The sequence below is a fragment of the Xenopus laevis genome, chromosome 7L, assembly GCF_017654675.1.
Source record: "Xenopus laevis strain J_2021 chromosome 7L, Xenopus_laevis_v10.1, whole genome shotgun sequence".
Lineage (NCBI taxonomy): Eukaryota > Metazoa > Chordata > Amphibia > Anura > Pipidae > Xenopus > Xenopus laevis.
The window spans coordinates 3,731,827-3,748,819 of record NC_054383.1 but is presented as its reverse complement, the minus strand read 5'-3'; the positions used below and the strand labels follow the sequence as shown (position 1 = coordinate 3,748,819).

General features: G+C 41.5%; 1 protein-coding gene across 1 annotated transcript; it reads right to left on the bottom strand.

Moving 5' to 3' along the window:
- Nucleotides 1–3,065: 3,065 nt before the first annotated feature.
- LOC108696017 (pancreatic lipase-related protein 2) lies at nucleotides 3,066–9,813 on the bottom strand. Its single transcript, XM_018224993.2, has 13 exons — nucleotides 9,766–9,813; nucleotides 9,631–9,679; nucleotides 7,856–8,010; nucleotides 7,569–7,694; nucleotides 7,308–7,442; nucleotides 7,011–7,119; nucleotides 6,122–6,241; nucleotides 5,806–5,925; nucleotides 4,845–4,963; nucleotides 4,403–4,529; nucleotides 4,053–4,164; nucleotides 3,436–3,603; nucleotides 3,066–3,346 (listed from the first exon to the last, which is right to left on the bottom strand). The coding sequence occupies exons 2-13, from the start codon at nucleotides 9,677–9,679 to the stop codon at nucleotides 3,247–3,249; spliced, it is 1,440 nt and encodes a 479-aa protein (XP_018080482.1). The 5' UTR covers nucleotides 9,766–9,813; the 3' UTR covers nucleotides 3,066–3,246.
- Between the last annotated feature and the right edge of the window lie 7,180 nt (nucleotides 9,814–16,993).

Here is a 16,993-nt window from a genome sequence, read left to right as displayed (position 1 = left end):
TGAATAAAGGGGTTCACAAGTCCAAACTGTAACTAAAACTCATATTGTTTTATGTAATTGTGACTTCTCATCGACCCGGGAGTAGCAGATGTTTGGGCACATATTATAGTAAATCCTCTGTAAACAGTCAATATAAATATGAGAAATATGGTATGTACATAATATTGACAGCCTGAGAAACCGGTGTGGGTGTATCCTCTATGTATTGCCCTTGTCTGTGCCTCAATCTCTCACCTGCGGATTCATTAGTCAATCCTGAAGATTACAAATAATCATTTACTGTATATTAAAAAGACAGGAGATTTAGCCTTCAACCTTTATCCTTATCATTTACAGTAGGGGGTACATTATCCCTTATAATACATGAGTGATACTCAGAGTTCCCTGTATAACTCAGCCTGCAACCTTGTGCCTTTATATGGTCACAGAACAACCCCTCAGTGACTTCTAATATCCTTATCATTTACAGTAGGGGTACATTATCCCTTATAATACATGAGTGATACTCAGAGTTCCCTGTATAACTCAGCCTGCAGCCTTGTGCCTTTATATGGTCACAGAACAACCCCTCAGTGACTTCTAATATCCTTATCATTTACAGTAGGGGGTACATTATCCCTTATAATACATGAGTGATACTCAGAGTTCCCTGTATAACTCAGCCTGCAACCTTGTGCCTTTATATGGTCACAGAACAACCCCTCAGTGACTTCTAATATCCTTATCATTTACAGTAGGGGTACATTATCCCTTATAATACATGAGTGATACTCAGAGTTCCCTGTATAACTCAGCCTGCAGCCTTGTGTCTTTATATGGTCACAGAACAACCCCTCAGTGACCTCTAATATCCTTATCATTTACAGTAGGGTACATTATCCCTTATAATACATGAGTGATACTCAGAGTTCCCTGTATAACTCAGCCTGCAGCCTTGTGTCTTTATATGGTCACAGAACAACCACTCAGTGACTTCTAATATCCTTATCATTTACAGTAGGGGGTACATTATCCCTTATAATACATGAGTGATACTCAGAGTACAATAGGGGATACCACTGAAATCCCTTGCTCTGCCTGCTGTTCTCTCCTCCAAAATCAGCACATCTCCTCTCATGGTAGGGAAGGGAATCCCATAACCTGACTGCCCTTACCATAAATGAACCCTTCCTATGCTGATGGTAAAATCTCCTTTCCTGGGACCTGTTTCTTTCTTTTTTTTTACTTTATTATTGGTTGATGTAAAAAAGTAAAAGATGATGGCTAATTGTAGGACCATTATTCATTAGGAATCTCTTGGCTGCAGACACACTATTTTGGGGTTCACATGTGGGGGCTCTGGGTAGTATTTTTATACTGTATTTCTCTGTAATGGAGAAGCCTAGGCTGTCACAGAGGATTGGGGAACACATGCAGCTTCTACTGACACTTCTCTTGTAACCAAAGGCTTTATCTGGTGTTTGGCTGCCGGTGGTTCTTCATTTTCCCGTGAAAGTTTTCAAAGGGAAAAGCCAATTGTTGCTTCAGATAAAGAAGCTCAATGTCAACACAAAACACGTTTTCTGGAATATTTCAGCCAAGTCTTAATTAACAGGAAGATCAGAAACGTATTCACAGTTACAACAGCTCCACCACTTAATGATGAAGGTTCTGACATGGAGCTGGTGTCCTTGGAAGTCATGAACTTTCTCAGGTCAGAGACCCAGCGTGGTGCATCTGTGCCCCCTGTCCCCCAGAAATAACAATTATAGGTCCAACTCAATCACTTCCAGTAACCCAACCAATCGGATTTATTTAATCTTTCTTATTTTACTAAAGCAAAAATTTGCTGATTGGTTGCTATGGATGGCTGGACTCAGACACAGTCGCACCATATTGCTTCACAATTCTCTAAAGAAAACAGAGAATTCATTTGTGTAATTTAGAAATTTTGCATTCAGCTCTATTAGCAGGCCGCCATGATACTATTTGGACCCATTGGCTCCACAATTTCTAAATTGTGCAATTTTTCTTTTAACTCAACTTACTCTCCTCGGGGCACGTTCCTCTTATTGCTCCTTAAAGCACCAGCAAATCCAAAGAGAAAGTGTTTATATGATATATTTCTGAAATGGGTCCTGCTCTAAGTAGAAATTCAGATCACCCTCATTTGTTTCAGCCTCCCAGGACAAGTCTCCCTGGGGATGTAGCATAAAAGAACAAGGAAAAGAAGACACAATCAAAAGAAGAATGCAAGAACTGAGGAGAGATATATTCAGTGATAGACACAAGAAGGTAGTGTGTTCACAGAATTCATTTTGTACCGACAAAATCCATTTTGTACCGACAAAATCCATTTTGTACCGACAAAATCCATTTTGTACCGACAAAATCCATTTTGTACCGACAAAATCCATTTTGTACCGACAAAATCCATTTTGTTGTACAAAATCCATTTTGTTGTACAAAATTATTTTAGAATTTATTATGGAACAATCTGGGAAATCCACACATGAGCCCTGCCCTGAGTAGTTGTTATTCCCAGAGTTCCTGTTGCGTGCCCTCCCACTTGCTAGAGATAAATTGCACACAGATGGCATTATCACATGCCTATTTCATCCAATATGCTCTTAGTTTATCAAACCATGTCTACAAATCAGGTGGTCTCTGCCTTGTTCACAACTTTTGTGTTGGGTGTGAATACATTGGAATGGTAAGTAAGTGTTATATTGTGGGTAAAAACATAGTACATTGCACCAACATTTTGCACTTTGCACACAGCGCTCGATTAGTAAATAAGCACAATATTTTAATACAGCCCCTTTCAAAAAATACACAAATATGAAATTTCTTGGCGAAAATGTCTTTTTGTCTTATCTTTGTTTTCACACAATTACGTGTGGTTGAATTTTAATTTGGGACGACAACATTATGTTGGTGTGTAGATAATTCATTTTGTGTAGCAACAAAATTAGTTTTGTTCATACAATTCCAAGTGTGCCTTTTGTAGAGACAAACTTAATTAAAATTATTTTTATTTTTTTGCAATGTATTGTGACCACAAAACTGAAGTTCTCAACACAAAATATAGTGTATGAATTTATTTTGCTAAATGTATGTTGTTCTTTAATGTAGTGCAAATGGCGCCTGAGCATCTCTGGAATCTCAAGTCAGAAGTGTTGAACTTTACCGGTACAAGCATAAACTAATAATTTATAGTCCAAAAATGACTTGACTGGGAAACAATGCCTTAGGTTATTACATGTCTTAAAAACGAGACTTTAATTGGTTGAGAGAATGGGAGTCGCAGGGAGTCAGGTTTTGCAGCACTTTGTCCTTGACCGTCTCTGTGCCACAAAACTGGTACCTATAAAAAAGAAGGAAAATTACATCCTAAATCCCTGGGTAGGTTTTGTCAACAGACCAAACTAGGAATTCAAAGCGTAGAATACGTACGTCTGTCCATCCTTCCCGTATTGCACGGATATAGTGTTGGCACTGAAGGTGAATGGAATGAGGCTGACGAGGCTCTTGTTCCATGTGAAGCTCAAGGTTGTGAAGGGTCCAACATCAGCCTCTACATCAATGAAGGCTGTGTAGGTCTCTCCAGATTTAATGTACCCACTACAGACATGGCAAATTGAAATTAGATATTGGGCAGGAAAAGCACAGTACCTTAAAGGGGTAATGCACCTTCATTTAGTACTACTAGTTGGGACAGGAGGAACACACAAGGTTAGTTACTCTCTTCTATAACAAGGGATCTACTCAACCCACCTCCATTCTGTCCCCTGCCTCCTCTTGGTAGTAGATTATACATTTGTATTTCTGGGAGTCTGGAAGGCCTCCAAACCACAAGAGCTACAATTACAGTATCTTCTATTGGTGAACATTTTAAAGAACCAACATGAGGATTGCTTATAACTGTTCATGGTGGTCTATAACCAAGACCTTACATGTGAGTGGCCCCAAATCAATCCAGGAGGGCTGAAAGGTCTGTTGGAAACATTTGGAGTGGAAGGTGAGTGCAGTGTTTTGTTGTTCTACTCTATTTCTCTGTGTACTAGACTCACCTGGCAATCTCATGTCTCTTAGTGTTCCCTTTAAGTCCATGTAAAGCCACGTTAATATATCCCATAAAGTTCAACGTGCCACTGGTCTTCACAGTCACCCTGTACCTCCAGCCTACAGAGATGGGAAATTTATAGTTACACAAAGTCTGAAAATATTGGTGCACAGCAACACCCCCACACAATAAAGGGGCACAGTTCTAGCTGCTTCTCTTTGCTGTAGTAAAACACAGTAGGGGTTTTACAGCATTGAGAAAAGTCTCTGCAGTCAGGATTTTGGGTACACATTAGTAGGTTGACCAGTAGGTTGGGAAGACCATGGTAGGGGTAACTGTGCACAATATACAACTCACGTGCATAAGGCTGAACATCTCCGGTATTCAAGTATAATGACTGGCCGCTTAATGTGCCCTGACCATTCATATCTGCATAGTGCCCCATCAAAGGGCAACCAGAACTGGGACATGGGAATCCGGCTCCCTACAGGAAAAAAATACATTTCAGTTTCAGGGGGCAACAGAAATGAATATTCATGGAGGGGGAAAATTACATCAATTTTTCAATCTATGATGATGTTCCTCGTATCAATGTGAGCACTGCCTTTCCTGGTTTACATATATGATGTGACACAATCACTTGAAAGACGGTAGGCAGGGTAGTTCTTGACTGATACAGCTGATGGGTTTCCTTTGTGCATCACTTGGATGAGGGAGCTGGGAAGGGTTGGGAGATACATGAGGCTGTTTATGAATTCTCACTTGGGATCTAAACAATTGCACTTATTCACTTATTCACCTTCTTAAATTCTTCATACGTATCACTGAAAAATGCCACAAATGCATCAGGAGTGAGGATACTCTCTGTATAATACTTGAAACTCCGGAGATGATTGCAGGCCACAAGCACATCTGCTCCTGGAAACACAATGGACACGGTGATCTCATGAATAAATGAGAACATAACAAAAATACTGATTTTTGGATGTCATATGAAGAAGTTCTAAACAGAAAAAAATTTTGGACTATTTTTAATTGAACTAACCCTTGGAGGGTCAGACCCACAATTTAGGAACCTCATCTGTATAAGGATTGTCATCTTGGAAACCCTATTCAAGAGAACCTACGTGTGTTGGCTGAAAATGGATCTTCAGTAACCCAATACAATCAACTATCAAAAAGTGAAAAGCCAAACATTGGAAGTGGAGGTAGTTGAGATGTGAGAGGGTCTGGGTGGGAACAAGAGCCTTGGTGGATATCAAGTAAAGTAGTCAATAAAAAGTTTAATAAAGAACCATCTAAAATGTAATCAAAAAATTGACTAACATCATCAATTTTTTGGATGAAGAGTGTTGAGGTTGAACATGTTCCAGTTTAGACTTGTATCATTGTATCGATGGGGTTGAAGTGTAAATGGAGAAGAGAATTGGACCAGGACTAAGCTTTTTGTAGATGAGAATGTACTGGAATAAGAGATGATAAAACAGAAGAAAAGAAGTAAAGGACCAAGCAGTAAAGATCATAGACTTGGAGGGTAGTCAAGAGAAAGGTCTGTATCCATGACTAAATGTTGGGAGTAAAATAGATTGAAAGGGTTCCAGTTAGTAGGAAATAGTGTGGGATAAAGGAGAAGTAAAGCCTCTATTTGGATAGGGTGAGCAGGTCCGTAGGGTTGGTAGAATAGAAGGAAACTGGACATCATTAAAAGTGTATTTTTAAACCTCGGTGGATGTCTCATTATGAAGGTGAGGTGTAAATACCTTCCCAAAGTTCATTAATTCCTAAACGTTGGTTTGCTATGTTCCTCTCACACCCGGGCATGGTTTCTCCTCCATTTGGAAAGAAATCCAAGTGACCAACTGACTGGGACATTCCAAGACCTGAAACAAAAATACAATGACTACAGTGATGGAGCAAACTTAATCAAAGCCTTTTTCATCCAAATACTCACAATATCCTCAATTAATGAGATATTATCACACCTATTTCCATTGGCATTTAGGCGTGGCCATGTTGTACCTTGGGAGGATGTATCAACCACCTGATGTTTGTTCTATTTGCAGTTTTTATACGCACCTACATTGGGAATGAGCGGAGATGTGTCTGTATGAATGACATCTACAAAGTCAGCGTCAGTTGGATCCAGTCTCACCTCTGGGGGGGTGTCCTGGAATAGGGGACCAGCCGGATCCAGGCCTTGAACAAAAAGGTCAAGGTTAAAAATCAATTATTTCTGTAGACAAAATATTTTGTGGTCCAGTCTGTGACATAAATAAAGATTAATGATCGAGTGCCTTATATGAGGTTCTTCTCTGAGTATTCGCAGGGGTCTTAAAGGGGTTGTTCACCCTTAAATGAACTGTTAGTATGATATAGAGAGTGATATTCTGAGTCAATTTGCATTGGTTTTAATTTTTTATTATTTGTGGTTTTTGAGTTGTTCAGCTTTTTATTCAGCACCTCTCCGGTTTGCAATTTCAGCCATTTTATTTGTTAGGGTCCAAATTCCCCTAGCAACCATGCACTGATTTGAATAAGAGACTGGAATTTGAATAGAAGAGGCCTGAATAGAAAGAGGAGTAATAAAAAGTAACAATAACAATAAATGTGTAGCCTTACAAAGCATTTGTTTTTTACATGGAGTCATCGACCCCCTTTTCAATGCTGAAATGTGTCAGAAGAAGAAGGCAAATGATTCAAAAACTGTAAAAAAGAAAAAATGAAGGCCAATATAAAATTTTCTTAAAATTAGCCATTCTATAACATATTTAAAGGTGAACAACCCTTTTAGGAATTCCCCATATTTCCAGGGTCTGGCATGCCTATGGCTTTGGTTTTAGCAGTGGCCCCCAGCATGGTAAATTAAGACCCTCGGACTCATTCCTGAGCAGGCAGGGCAATACCTGGGTCATACTATTCTGGTCATAAGGAAGGGGCCCTGTATATCTTTTAACTCACAACATACCCGTAATTCGCCCAAGGCCAGGTACCCTCTTCCCAGCTTCCCCTGCAGTGTGGGACCCCAGGCTGTGACCAATAATATGTATCTCAGATGGAGAGTAATTATAATTGCTCTGAAAGAGAAAACAATATTTTATAAAACGCAATATGCCTTAATAACTGGACAATAGACGTGCAAAACATGAATAATATTATATATAAAAGAAACTGCATCCTTATACTTATCATCCAATAAATGATGGCCCATAATCCAACATTTTCCATCCCAGAACACATTCCCATTATGAAACAATGAATTTACTGAGAGGAAGCCAATGAAATGGGCCACCTCGGCCCCCACGACTCGGATGTTATTGGCTGCCTGGGTGTAAAGGGTGCGGGACCCCCCTTTCCAGTCTACGCAAAAACAGTTCACGTCTTCAACTTTCAGTATCGTCTGCAACAAAAGGGTTAATCACAGTCACAGTAAGAATCAATATTTTATAGGTATTGCCCTTGCAATTTTGTTTTTAATATTTTGGGGGAAAATCCCCTTTGTCTAACCCTTGACCCTGAAACTTACCTTACACATGTCCATGAGCCAACTGTCCTCTGCTGAGCTGAGGAAGCCGTGAATGATAAAATGAGTTTTTCTACTGGAATTAAAATTGGATGTGGAAACTGATGAATGATCGAGCGCGCTGATCACCTGTGTGATACACAAAACAACAAGCAGGTGTTACTTAGCCTTTAACATAATGTTGGGGCTCCCAGAGCAGAGGAGCAGCTATGGGGGGGGGTATCAGGATGTTGGCGCAAGAGGAATGATCTTATTTAATGGGAATTATAGTGATTAGCCAGGGAACTTACCTGGAAGTTATCAGGGTTTTCTTTAGTGAACAAAAGGAATTGAGTATTTATCGTTTCTGGAGACATAGGTAATCGCCCCAGTGGTCTCTCTGCAGTGCCCCCCCATGGGGCTTCGTCTGTAAAGCACCCAAGTCTGTCATAGCAAATGTTTCCTCCTGTGGACAAGGGAAATGAGTAGATGAGGAATTATTCACTGTCATTAACAACAAATGGATCCTTCTCGTTTTCCAGCTCCTCCTATGCTGTGCTCCCCAAACTTCTACTCCCAAAACACTGGCCTTCTGGTTGGGCCCCCTTAGCTCATAACAAGGTTACAGATATATAGAAACATTGGGGTGTCACCCTGCTATAGTTCCAGGGGTACCCAGGGTACAAATAAGCACTCACCCCAAATCTCCCCCTAACTGACCTTCAGACTGGGCCCCTTAGCTCATAACAAGGTTACAGATATATAGAAACATTGGGGTGTCACCCTGCTACAGTTCCAGGGGTACCCAGAGTACAAATAAGCACTCACCCCAAATCTCCCCCTAACTGACCTTCAGACTGGGCCCCCTTAGCTCATAACAAGGTTACAGATATATAGAAACATTGGGGTGTCACCCTGCTATAGTTCCAGGGGTACCCAGGGTACAAATAAACACTCACCCCAAATCTCCCCCTAACTGACCTTCAGACTGGGCCCCCTTAACTCATAACAAGGTTACAGATATATAGAAACATTGGGGTGTCACCCTGCTATAGTTCCAGAGGTACCCAGGGTACAAATAAGCACTCACCCCAAATCTCCCCCTAACTGACCTTCAGACTGGGCCCCCTTAGCTCATAACAAGGTTACAGGTATATAGAAACATTGGGTGTCACCCTGCTATAGTTCCAGGGGTACCCAGGGTACAAATAATCACTCACCCCAAATCTCCCCCTAACTGACCTTCAGACTGGGCCCCCTTAGCTCATAACAAGGTTACAGATATATAGAAACATTGGGGTGTCACCCTGCTATCGTTCCAGGGGTACCCAGGGTACAAATAAGCACTCACCCCAAATCTCCCCCTAACTGACCTTAAGACTGGGCCCCTTAGCTCATAACAAGGTTACAGATATATAGAAACATTGGGGTAACAGTCACCCTGCTATAGTTCCAGGGGTACCCAGGGTACAAATAAACACTCACCCCAAATCTCCCCCTAACTGACCTTCAGACTGGGCCCCCTTAGCTCATAACAAGGTTACAGATATATAGAAACATTGGGGTGTCACCCTGCTATAGTTCCAGGGGTACCCAGGGCACAAATAAACACTCACCCCAAATCTCCCCCTAACTGACCTTCAGACTGGGCCCCCTTAGCTTATAACAAGGTTACAGATATCTAGAAACATTGGGGTGTCACCCTGCTATAGTTCCAGGGGTACCCAGGGTACAAATAAGCACTCACCCCAAATCTCCCCCTAACTGACCTTCAGACTGGGCCCCCTTAGCTCATAACAAGGTTACAGATATATAGAAACATTGGGGCAACAGTCACCCCAAATCTCCCCCTAACTGTCCTTTCGGGCTCCTATTAGGTTTTAAGCTAAGATCTATTTGTCTATACCCAGGAGGGTCAATACTTCCATCTGTAGAACACGCCTCGGCACCCATGGAACTATGATGGGAGACATTATAACTGTATCTACTGAAGGCAGGGAGACAACTGCTGGACCAAGAGTGGGGACTTGAACCCAATAAATAGGAGACCTGTCTCTTTATAATTCAGTAGAAATAAAGTTCTTACCTTGTGCGCATCTGAGCAGGAAAAAAATCAGCCCCCAGCGTTCAACCATCTGTGAATAAGAGAAGATAAAGGATTTTGGTCATTACAATGTGTATTATGTAAAGTTTATACTGATCCCAAGAGATGATGACTTACCCTGTTACTGGATCCAATGCACTTGATCTGGGTGATGTTCCCCTGCCTCAAACTAATATACTCAGCTGAGTGGGAGGAGAATTAAATAGTATTTTATTACAACATAAGCCCTTCCTTCCTCTGGTAAATGTCCCAATACACAATAAATTGGCATTCCTACAAATTAAACGTAAAATTTGTTTTAAAAAAAACTGCAATAAAAATATCGTTCCCCCCCAGGCATGCACTAAATATTCAATAAATGAAAAGGCTAAAACTCATGTTCCCTAATGTAATTGTGATGCAGGATTGACAGGCGCATAGGCAGAAGCTCAAAGTAAATCCTCTGTAAACTATCAATATAAATATCAGAAATACGGAATGTGCAGCCTTGTGCCTTTATATGGTCACAGAACAACCCCTCAGTGACTTCTAATATCCTTATCATTTACAGTAGGGGGTACATTATCCCTTATAATACATGAGTGATACTCAGAGTTCCCTGTATAACTCAGCCTGCAGCCTTGTGCCTTTATATGGTCACAGAACAACCCCTCAGTGACTTCTAATATCCTTATCATTTACAGTAGGGGGTACATTATCCCTTATAATACATGAGTGATACTCAGAGTTCCCTGTATAACTCAGCCTGCAGCCTTGTGCCTTTATATGGTCACAGAACAACCCCTCAGTGACTTCTAATATCCTTATCATTTACAGTAGGGGGTACATTATCCCTTATAATACATGAGTGATACTCAGAGTTCCCTGTATAACTCAGCCTGCAGCCTTGTGCCTTTATATGGTCACAGAACAACCCCTCAGTGACTTCTAATATCCTTATCATTTACAGTAGGGGGTACATTATCCCTTATAATACATGAGTGATACTCAGAGTTCCCTGTATAACTCAGCCTGCAGCCTTGTGTCTTTATATGGTCACAGAACAACCCCTCAGTGACTTCTAATATCCTTATCATTTACAGTAGGGGGTACATTATCCCTTATAATACATGAGTGATACTCATAGCTGGATAGAAATAAATACCTAGTGATTAGGATTTTACGTAAAACTGTTAAACAAAACATTTTCTTTTCCTCCCCCACCAATGAAATATATATTCTTTATTTAGGAAATGGAAATTTTAACGGTGTTGTTCACCTTTGAGTTAAAATTTAATATGATGTAGAGAGGGATATTGGTTTTCGTTTTTTATTATTTGTGGTTTTTGAGTTATTTAGCTTTTTATTCAGCAGCTCTCCAGTTTGTCATTTCAGCCATCTGGTTGCTAGGGTCCAAATTCCCCTAGCAAGAGTTCACTTAAACAGTTTGTTTTTTACTGAATGGGTTTGAGATCAATGTGGTGCTGAAACCTAAGACATGTTCTTTGACTATGAAATAAGGTGAGACGAAGCCTATGGACTTTCTTGTATGAAAGGAAGGTTTTCTGTTCTGTGTCTGGAGAAAAAACTCTTCCTGAGGATTCCAGGTGGGAAGGATTCAGTTCCAGTGTATTCAGTATTTGGAGTGTAAACTCACACGGTTTTTGTTGGGTTGGGCACATTCCTCAGAATTACAGCTCTAGGTGCAGTAAAATACGTTATTTAGGGCCAAAAGTTCTAAGTTCTTCATACTTACAGCTTCAGGTGCAGTAAAAAACTGTATTTCAGGCCAAAACCATCCCAATATCAAAAATGACAAAATGGTCACTGACCCCATTTACACAACAAATGAGCTTAAAGGCTACAAATGTATTGGAATTGCTACTTTTTATTACTCTTTCTATTCGGGCCTCTCCTATTCATAGTCCAGTCTCTCGTTTATGGTTGCTAGGATTTTTTTTTTGGATCCTTGGAACCAGATGGTTGAAATTGCAAACTTGAGAGCTGCTGAATAAAAAGCTACAGATAATAAATAACACTCAAAGGGTAAGTTGCCTTTATTCCTTGAGATTCCCCATCAGAGAGATCCAGCTCTTTGGGTTTTGCTGACATTTTCCACCCTGCGCAATTGTGAGAGTAAAGGGGCTACCGGAGCAACGGGGAATGTAACTCCAAGAAGTCTTTAGCAATTGGCCCACTACCACCGCCCCCCGGATTGATGGATTAATGAGACGTTTCCATTGTAATGGTGAGAGGGGGCATCCCTGCCAGGTGCCACATCCATTTAAAAAGTTGGAATGTCTCGGAGACAAGACCATTTAGCCTGGATTTTGGAATGGCCACAAAGGCCGGGGCCTAGGGCAGCACAAATTTAGGGGTGGCATGTCGTTGAGTCGCTTCTACATTTTTAACCAACATTGTAGAATTGGGTGGAAAGAAGATTTAAATCCTGTAACCTGAGTAATACACAGTAACATAGTAACATAGTTAGGTTGAAAAAAATACACACGTCCATCAAGTTCAACTTTAAGTCTATATATAACCTGCCCAACTGCCAGTTGATCCAGAGGAAGGCAAAAAGCCCCATTTGAAGCCTCTCCAATTTGCCTCAAAGGGGGAAAATGCAAATGCATAAATGAGTGGGGGCAGCAGCGAGGAGCATGGGGGGTGAATGGACCATCCAAGGGAGACTTGGACTTGTGGCACCTGGGTGGCAAATCCGGGCCTGTATTTAGGCTGATCCTTGCTGATACATACAGGGCCATAATCTTAGATATAAAGGGACTCCCCGAGGAAGTCAAGTGACTGTAGAACAAGAAAGAGGGGCAGATATTTAGGAACTGACATTGTTTGGACCCATTGGGAAGCAAGCTGGGAGTGTTGCTGCACTTTGAGAAAGCATTCTGTGAAATGCGTCAGTCACAGAGGATGGAGCCTGGTTAAGTGCATGTGGTTTTATTGTTGGACTTCAGACATAACTTGCCTTTATTCACTGTAATAAAGAGATTTTATGTGTTTACATCTCTCCCTCCCCGTCGAACACTGCCCTACTCCTCTAGAAACCCGTCTGATGCAGAATATCACAAAAGTTCACCTTAACTGCCCCATTGGGAACATAATTTCTTAAAGGAACAGTGACTCCAAAAAATAAAAGCATATTAAAGTAATGAAAATATAATGTACTGTTGTGCTGCATTGGTACAACTGGGGTGTTTGCTTCAGAAACTCTACTATAGTTTATATAAACAAGCTGCTGTGTAGCCATGGGGGCAGCCATTCAAGCACAGGATACACAGTAGATAACAGATAAGTACTACTATAGTTTATATAAACAAGCTGCTGTGTAGCCATGGGGGCAGCCATTCAAGCACAGGATACACAGTAGATAACAGATAAGTACTACTATAGTTTATATAAAAAAGCTGCTGTGTAGCCATGGGGGCAGCCATTCAAGCACAGGATACACAGTAGATAACAGATAAGTTCCAAAACATCCCGTCCTATACTACAAAGCTTATTTGTTATCTGCTGTGTATCCTGAGCCTTTTCTCCTTTTTGGCTTTGAATGGCTGCCTCCTTGGCTACACAGCAGTTATTTTTATTGGGTTTATTTAATGTTGATATGATTTTCTAGTAGACTTAAGGAATGGGGATCCAAATTACAGAAATATCCGTTATCTGGAAAACCCCAGGTCCCCATCATTCTGGATAACAGGTCCTGTACCTGTACTGAAATATACACAATATAACCATATATATAGTCGGAAACCACTTCCAGCTATAGAGGAAGCAGACCCTGCAGTCGCAGAGGGGCCTGGGAAAAAAAGATATAGATTCTTTTGGTGGTCCCTCACTCCATGTGTTTCAGTGTAGTAGTCCCGTTCAAGCCACAAAACTTTCAAATCAGCTTAAGAATAAACTCTTGAGACCCACGATCAGTTCAGTGTCATTTATTTCTCACAACAAGTTTCGGATATAAATATGCTTCATCAGGTGCTTGATAAAGGATATTTATATCCAAAACATGGAAAAAAGGGGGGGGGGGACCGGACTGCGGGGTCTGCCTCCTCTATAGCCAACAAGAATCACCCTCCTTCCCCAGCCACTCTCTTACCTGCAGCAGGAAAGCAGAGGGCGTCTGCATGGCGTGGATAGTGGGAGGCCCCTGTGCACTGGAGTGGGCGGAGTCTGGATGGGGAGTGGGCAGAGTCTGGGTGGGAAGTGGGTGGAGGCCAGAAGTGGGCGGGAGGATCGGAGTATGCTGGGCCCCTCTGAAGATTTTTTTTGTGCCGCTTAACAGAACATTATATTCTCATTCTTTTAAAACACTTTCATTTTTGGCATTACTGTTTCTTTAAGGATGACGTCAGCGTTGTGAAAGAATCCCAGTGTCAAAGTTAGAAATTTGGGGGCACACACACATTGGCTGTCAAGGGTAGCTGGGAGTTATAGGTATAGACTGACAGGGTCTAATACATTTTTATTTCCCTTCTTTATGTCATGGAATGTTCCGTGCCTGAAAGCAGAACCTCAGAACCTTCCCTGTTTGACGTCCCAGGTCAGTAGTGGCCTATTGAGTCATTTCTAAGAGAACTTTCCATTCACCCCTATTAATGAGCCAATAAACAGACTGACAGGGACTGATATAACGTTTGGGAGTGTCAGCTCTTCTCTATTTCTTTAACCCCTGCAACTCCCAAACCATCTTCCAGACCCAATAGGATTGTTCATCCCCCAACATGGATTGATGCAGATTAGTTTCCTTCAATTACAGTATAATCTTATTATTACACAAATAATGTAATTCTTATCATTATTGTTGTACAAGAAGCAATGAACCTGCTCCGTAAGGTCACAGGAGACAAATAAATATTTAGTGAGGCAATAGCTCAGGTACCGGGAAATGTGATGTTACAGAATAATAGATTGATTAGAATATGTTTTTAAATGTCACTTTGCCTTGCAACACTGCACTGCCAAAAACATATTCTCTGCAGTCAGTAACTATAAAGGGATTATACTGTTTGTTCTTTAATAATCCAGGGTCTATTTGTTCCATTTGTTAACAAGGGCACATATGTACAACATCTTCCAGCAGCCCAAGTATGTCATCTAATTACTTCTCAAGTACTTATTCTTCACCTCTCCCCTTAAATAAACCTACCAAACTGCCTCCTGCTCCTCAGTTATTGTATGTACATTCCAATCTCTCTGTACAGACTATGAGCAAATTTAGGGACTGTTCCTGCTGAATTGTGCTTAGTACAGGGGATACCTATGCTGCTATAGTTTTATGGGATCTCTCTGTACAGACTATGAGCAAACTTAGGGGACTGTTCCTGCTGAATTGTGCTTAGTACAGGGAATACCTATGCTGCCATAGTTTTATGGGATCTCTCTGTACAGACTATGAGCAAACTTAGGGGACTGTTCCTGCTGAATTGTGCTTAGTACAGGGGATACCTATGCTGCTATAGTTTTATGGGATCTCTCTGTACAGACTATGAGCAAACTTAGGGACTGTTCCTGCTGAATTGTGCTTAGTACAGGGGAATACCTATGCTGCTATAGTTTTATGGGATCTCTCTGTACAGACTATGAGCAAACTTAGGGGCTGTTCCTGCTGAATTGTGCTTAGTACAGGGAATACCTATGCTGCTATAGTTTTATGGGATCTCTCTGTACAGACTATGAGCAAACTTAGGGGAATGTTCCTGCTGAATTGTGCTTAGTACAGGGAATACCTATGCTGTCATAGTTTTATGGGATCTCTCTGTACAGACTATGAGCAAACTTAGGGGCTGTTCCTGCTGAATTGTGCATAGTACAGGGAATACCTATGCTGCTATAGTTTTATGGGATCTCTCTGTACAGACTATGAGCAAACTTAGGGGAATGTTCCTGCTGAATTGTGCTTAGTACAGGGAATACCTATGCTGCCATAGTTTTATGGGATCTCTCTGTACGGAGTATGAGAAAATTTGGGGATTGAGCTTGCAATCCAAGTTTCTTATCTCATTCCCATGAAGTCTTGCCCCAGTGAGCTTATGATCTAAGGTCCTTATTACATTCCCATCAGTCCCTGCCCCAGTGTTGAATACAAAATTAGGCTCCTATCACATTCAGATCAGTCCCTGTCTCAGTGAGCTTACAATCTAAGGTCCCTATCCCATTCCCATCAGTCCATGTCCCAGCGGAGCTTACAATATGTGGTCCCTATCACATGCCCATCAGTCCTTGCCGCTGTGAGCTTACAATCTAAGGTCAAAGTACACACACAAGGGGCAATTTTTATGAGCCAATTTTTATGTTTTTTGAGTGTGGGAAATCATAGGAAACTAGAATACCTGGAGGGGGAATTCGCTAGCGTTTGGCATTTTCGTTACTGCGCAAATTCACTAACGAACGCTGGCATAGTTTCGCTAGTGTTACTTCGCACCCTTACACCCGGCGAATTTTCACTAGTGACGTAACTACGCAAATTCACTAACGCGCGCAGTGTACTGAACGCTACCTTTTACGCTAGACTTCCTTCGCCACCTCAGACCAGGCGAAGCGCAATAGAGTAGATAGGGATTGCTTCAAAAAAAGTCAAAATTTTTTCTAAGTCCCAAAAAACGCTGACGTGTTTTCTACATTATGGGTGATAGGCTGAAAAAGATCGAAATTTTTTTTGGGGCTCCCCTCCTTCACCCCTACATTTCCTAACTCATGGCAACTTACCTAGACAGTGGGCACATGTGTAGGGCAAAATAATTTTTTTTTTTTGCTGTTTTGAAGGTTTTCTAGCCATTTGTAGTGCTGATACGTATTCCTCCATTGAAATTTGAATTTGGCGCCGTATGCATCGCTAGCGAAACTTCGCTTCACTTGACGAATTAACGCTAGCGCAACTTCCCAAACTTACGCTACCCCTGTGCTCAACTTCGGATTTTAGTGAATTTGCGGAGCGCTGGCGAAAATACGCCTGGCGAAGTGCGGCGAAGTTGCGCCTGGTGCAACTTAGAATCTTGGTGAATTTGCCCCATTGAGTCACTGTGTTGCCTACACTTCATTACAGGGATAGAGCTGGTTGGTAGGCAGGACACTGATGCATAAGTTATGGGTGGGAGGGAGGACAACGATTTGCCTCCCTCTACCCATCTATTGTATACATGGCACATTCTAGGCCTCATTCACAGTACCCCATGCAATCGGACATTTTTTGCACTTGGCCCTTGGGTCATTCTGAGACTCAAGTTGGGAGCAGAAGGAGGTGCAACCGACACACTCTTGCACCCCTTACTACTCTTGCACCCCTGGGATTGTATATACAGTGTATGTATCTGGGAGATAACAAGGACAGAGAGATACAAGAGAGCTTTTT

Excerpts from the sequence above, each read along its gene's own strand:
- LOC108696017 (XM_018224993.2), bottom strand. The coding sequence starts at position 9,679 with ATGGTTGAACGCTGGGGGCTGATTTTTTTCCTGCTCAGATGCGCACAA. Across the intron at positions 4,964-5,805 it reads AATTAATGAACTTTGGGAAG|GAGCAGATGTGCTTGTGGCC; the intron begins GTATTTACACCT and ends TTGTGTTTCCAG. Across the intron at positions 4,165-4,402 it reads AGATGTTCAGCCTTATGCAC|GCTGGAGGTACAGGGTGACT; the intron begins GTGAGTTGTATA and ends CCATCTCTGTAG.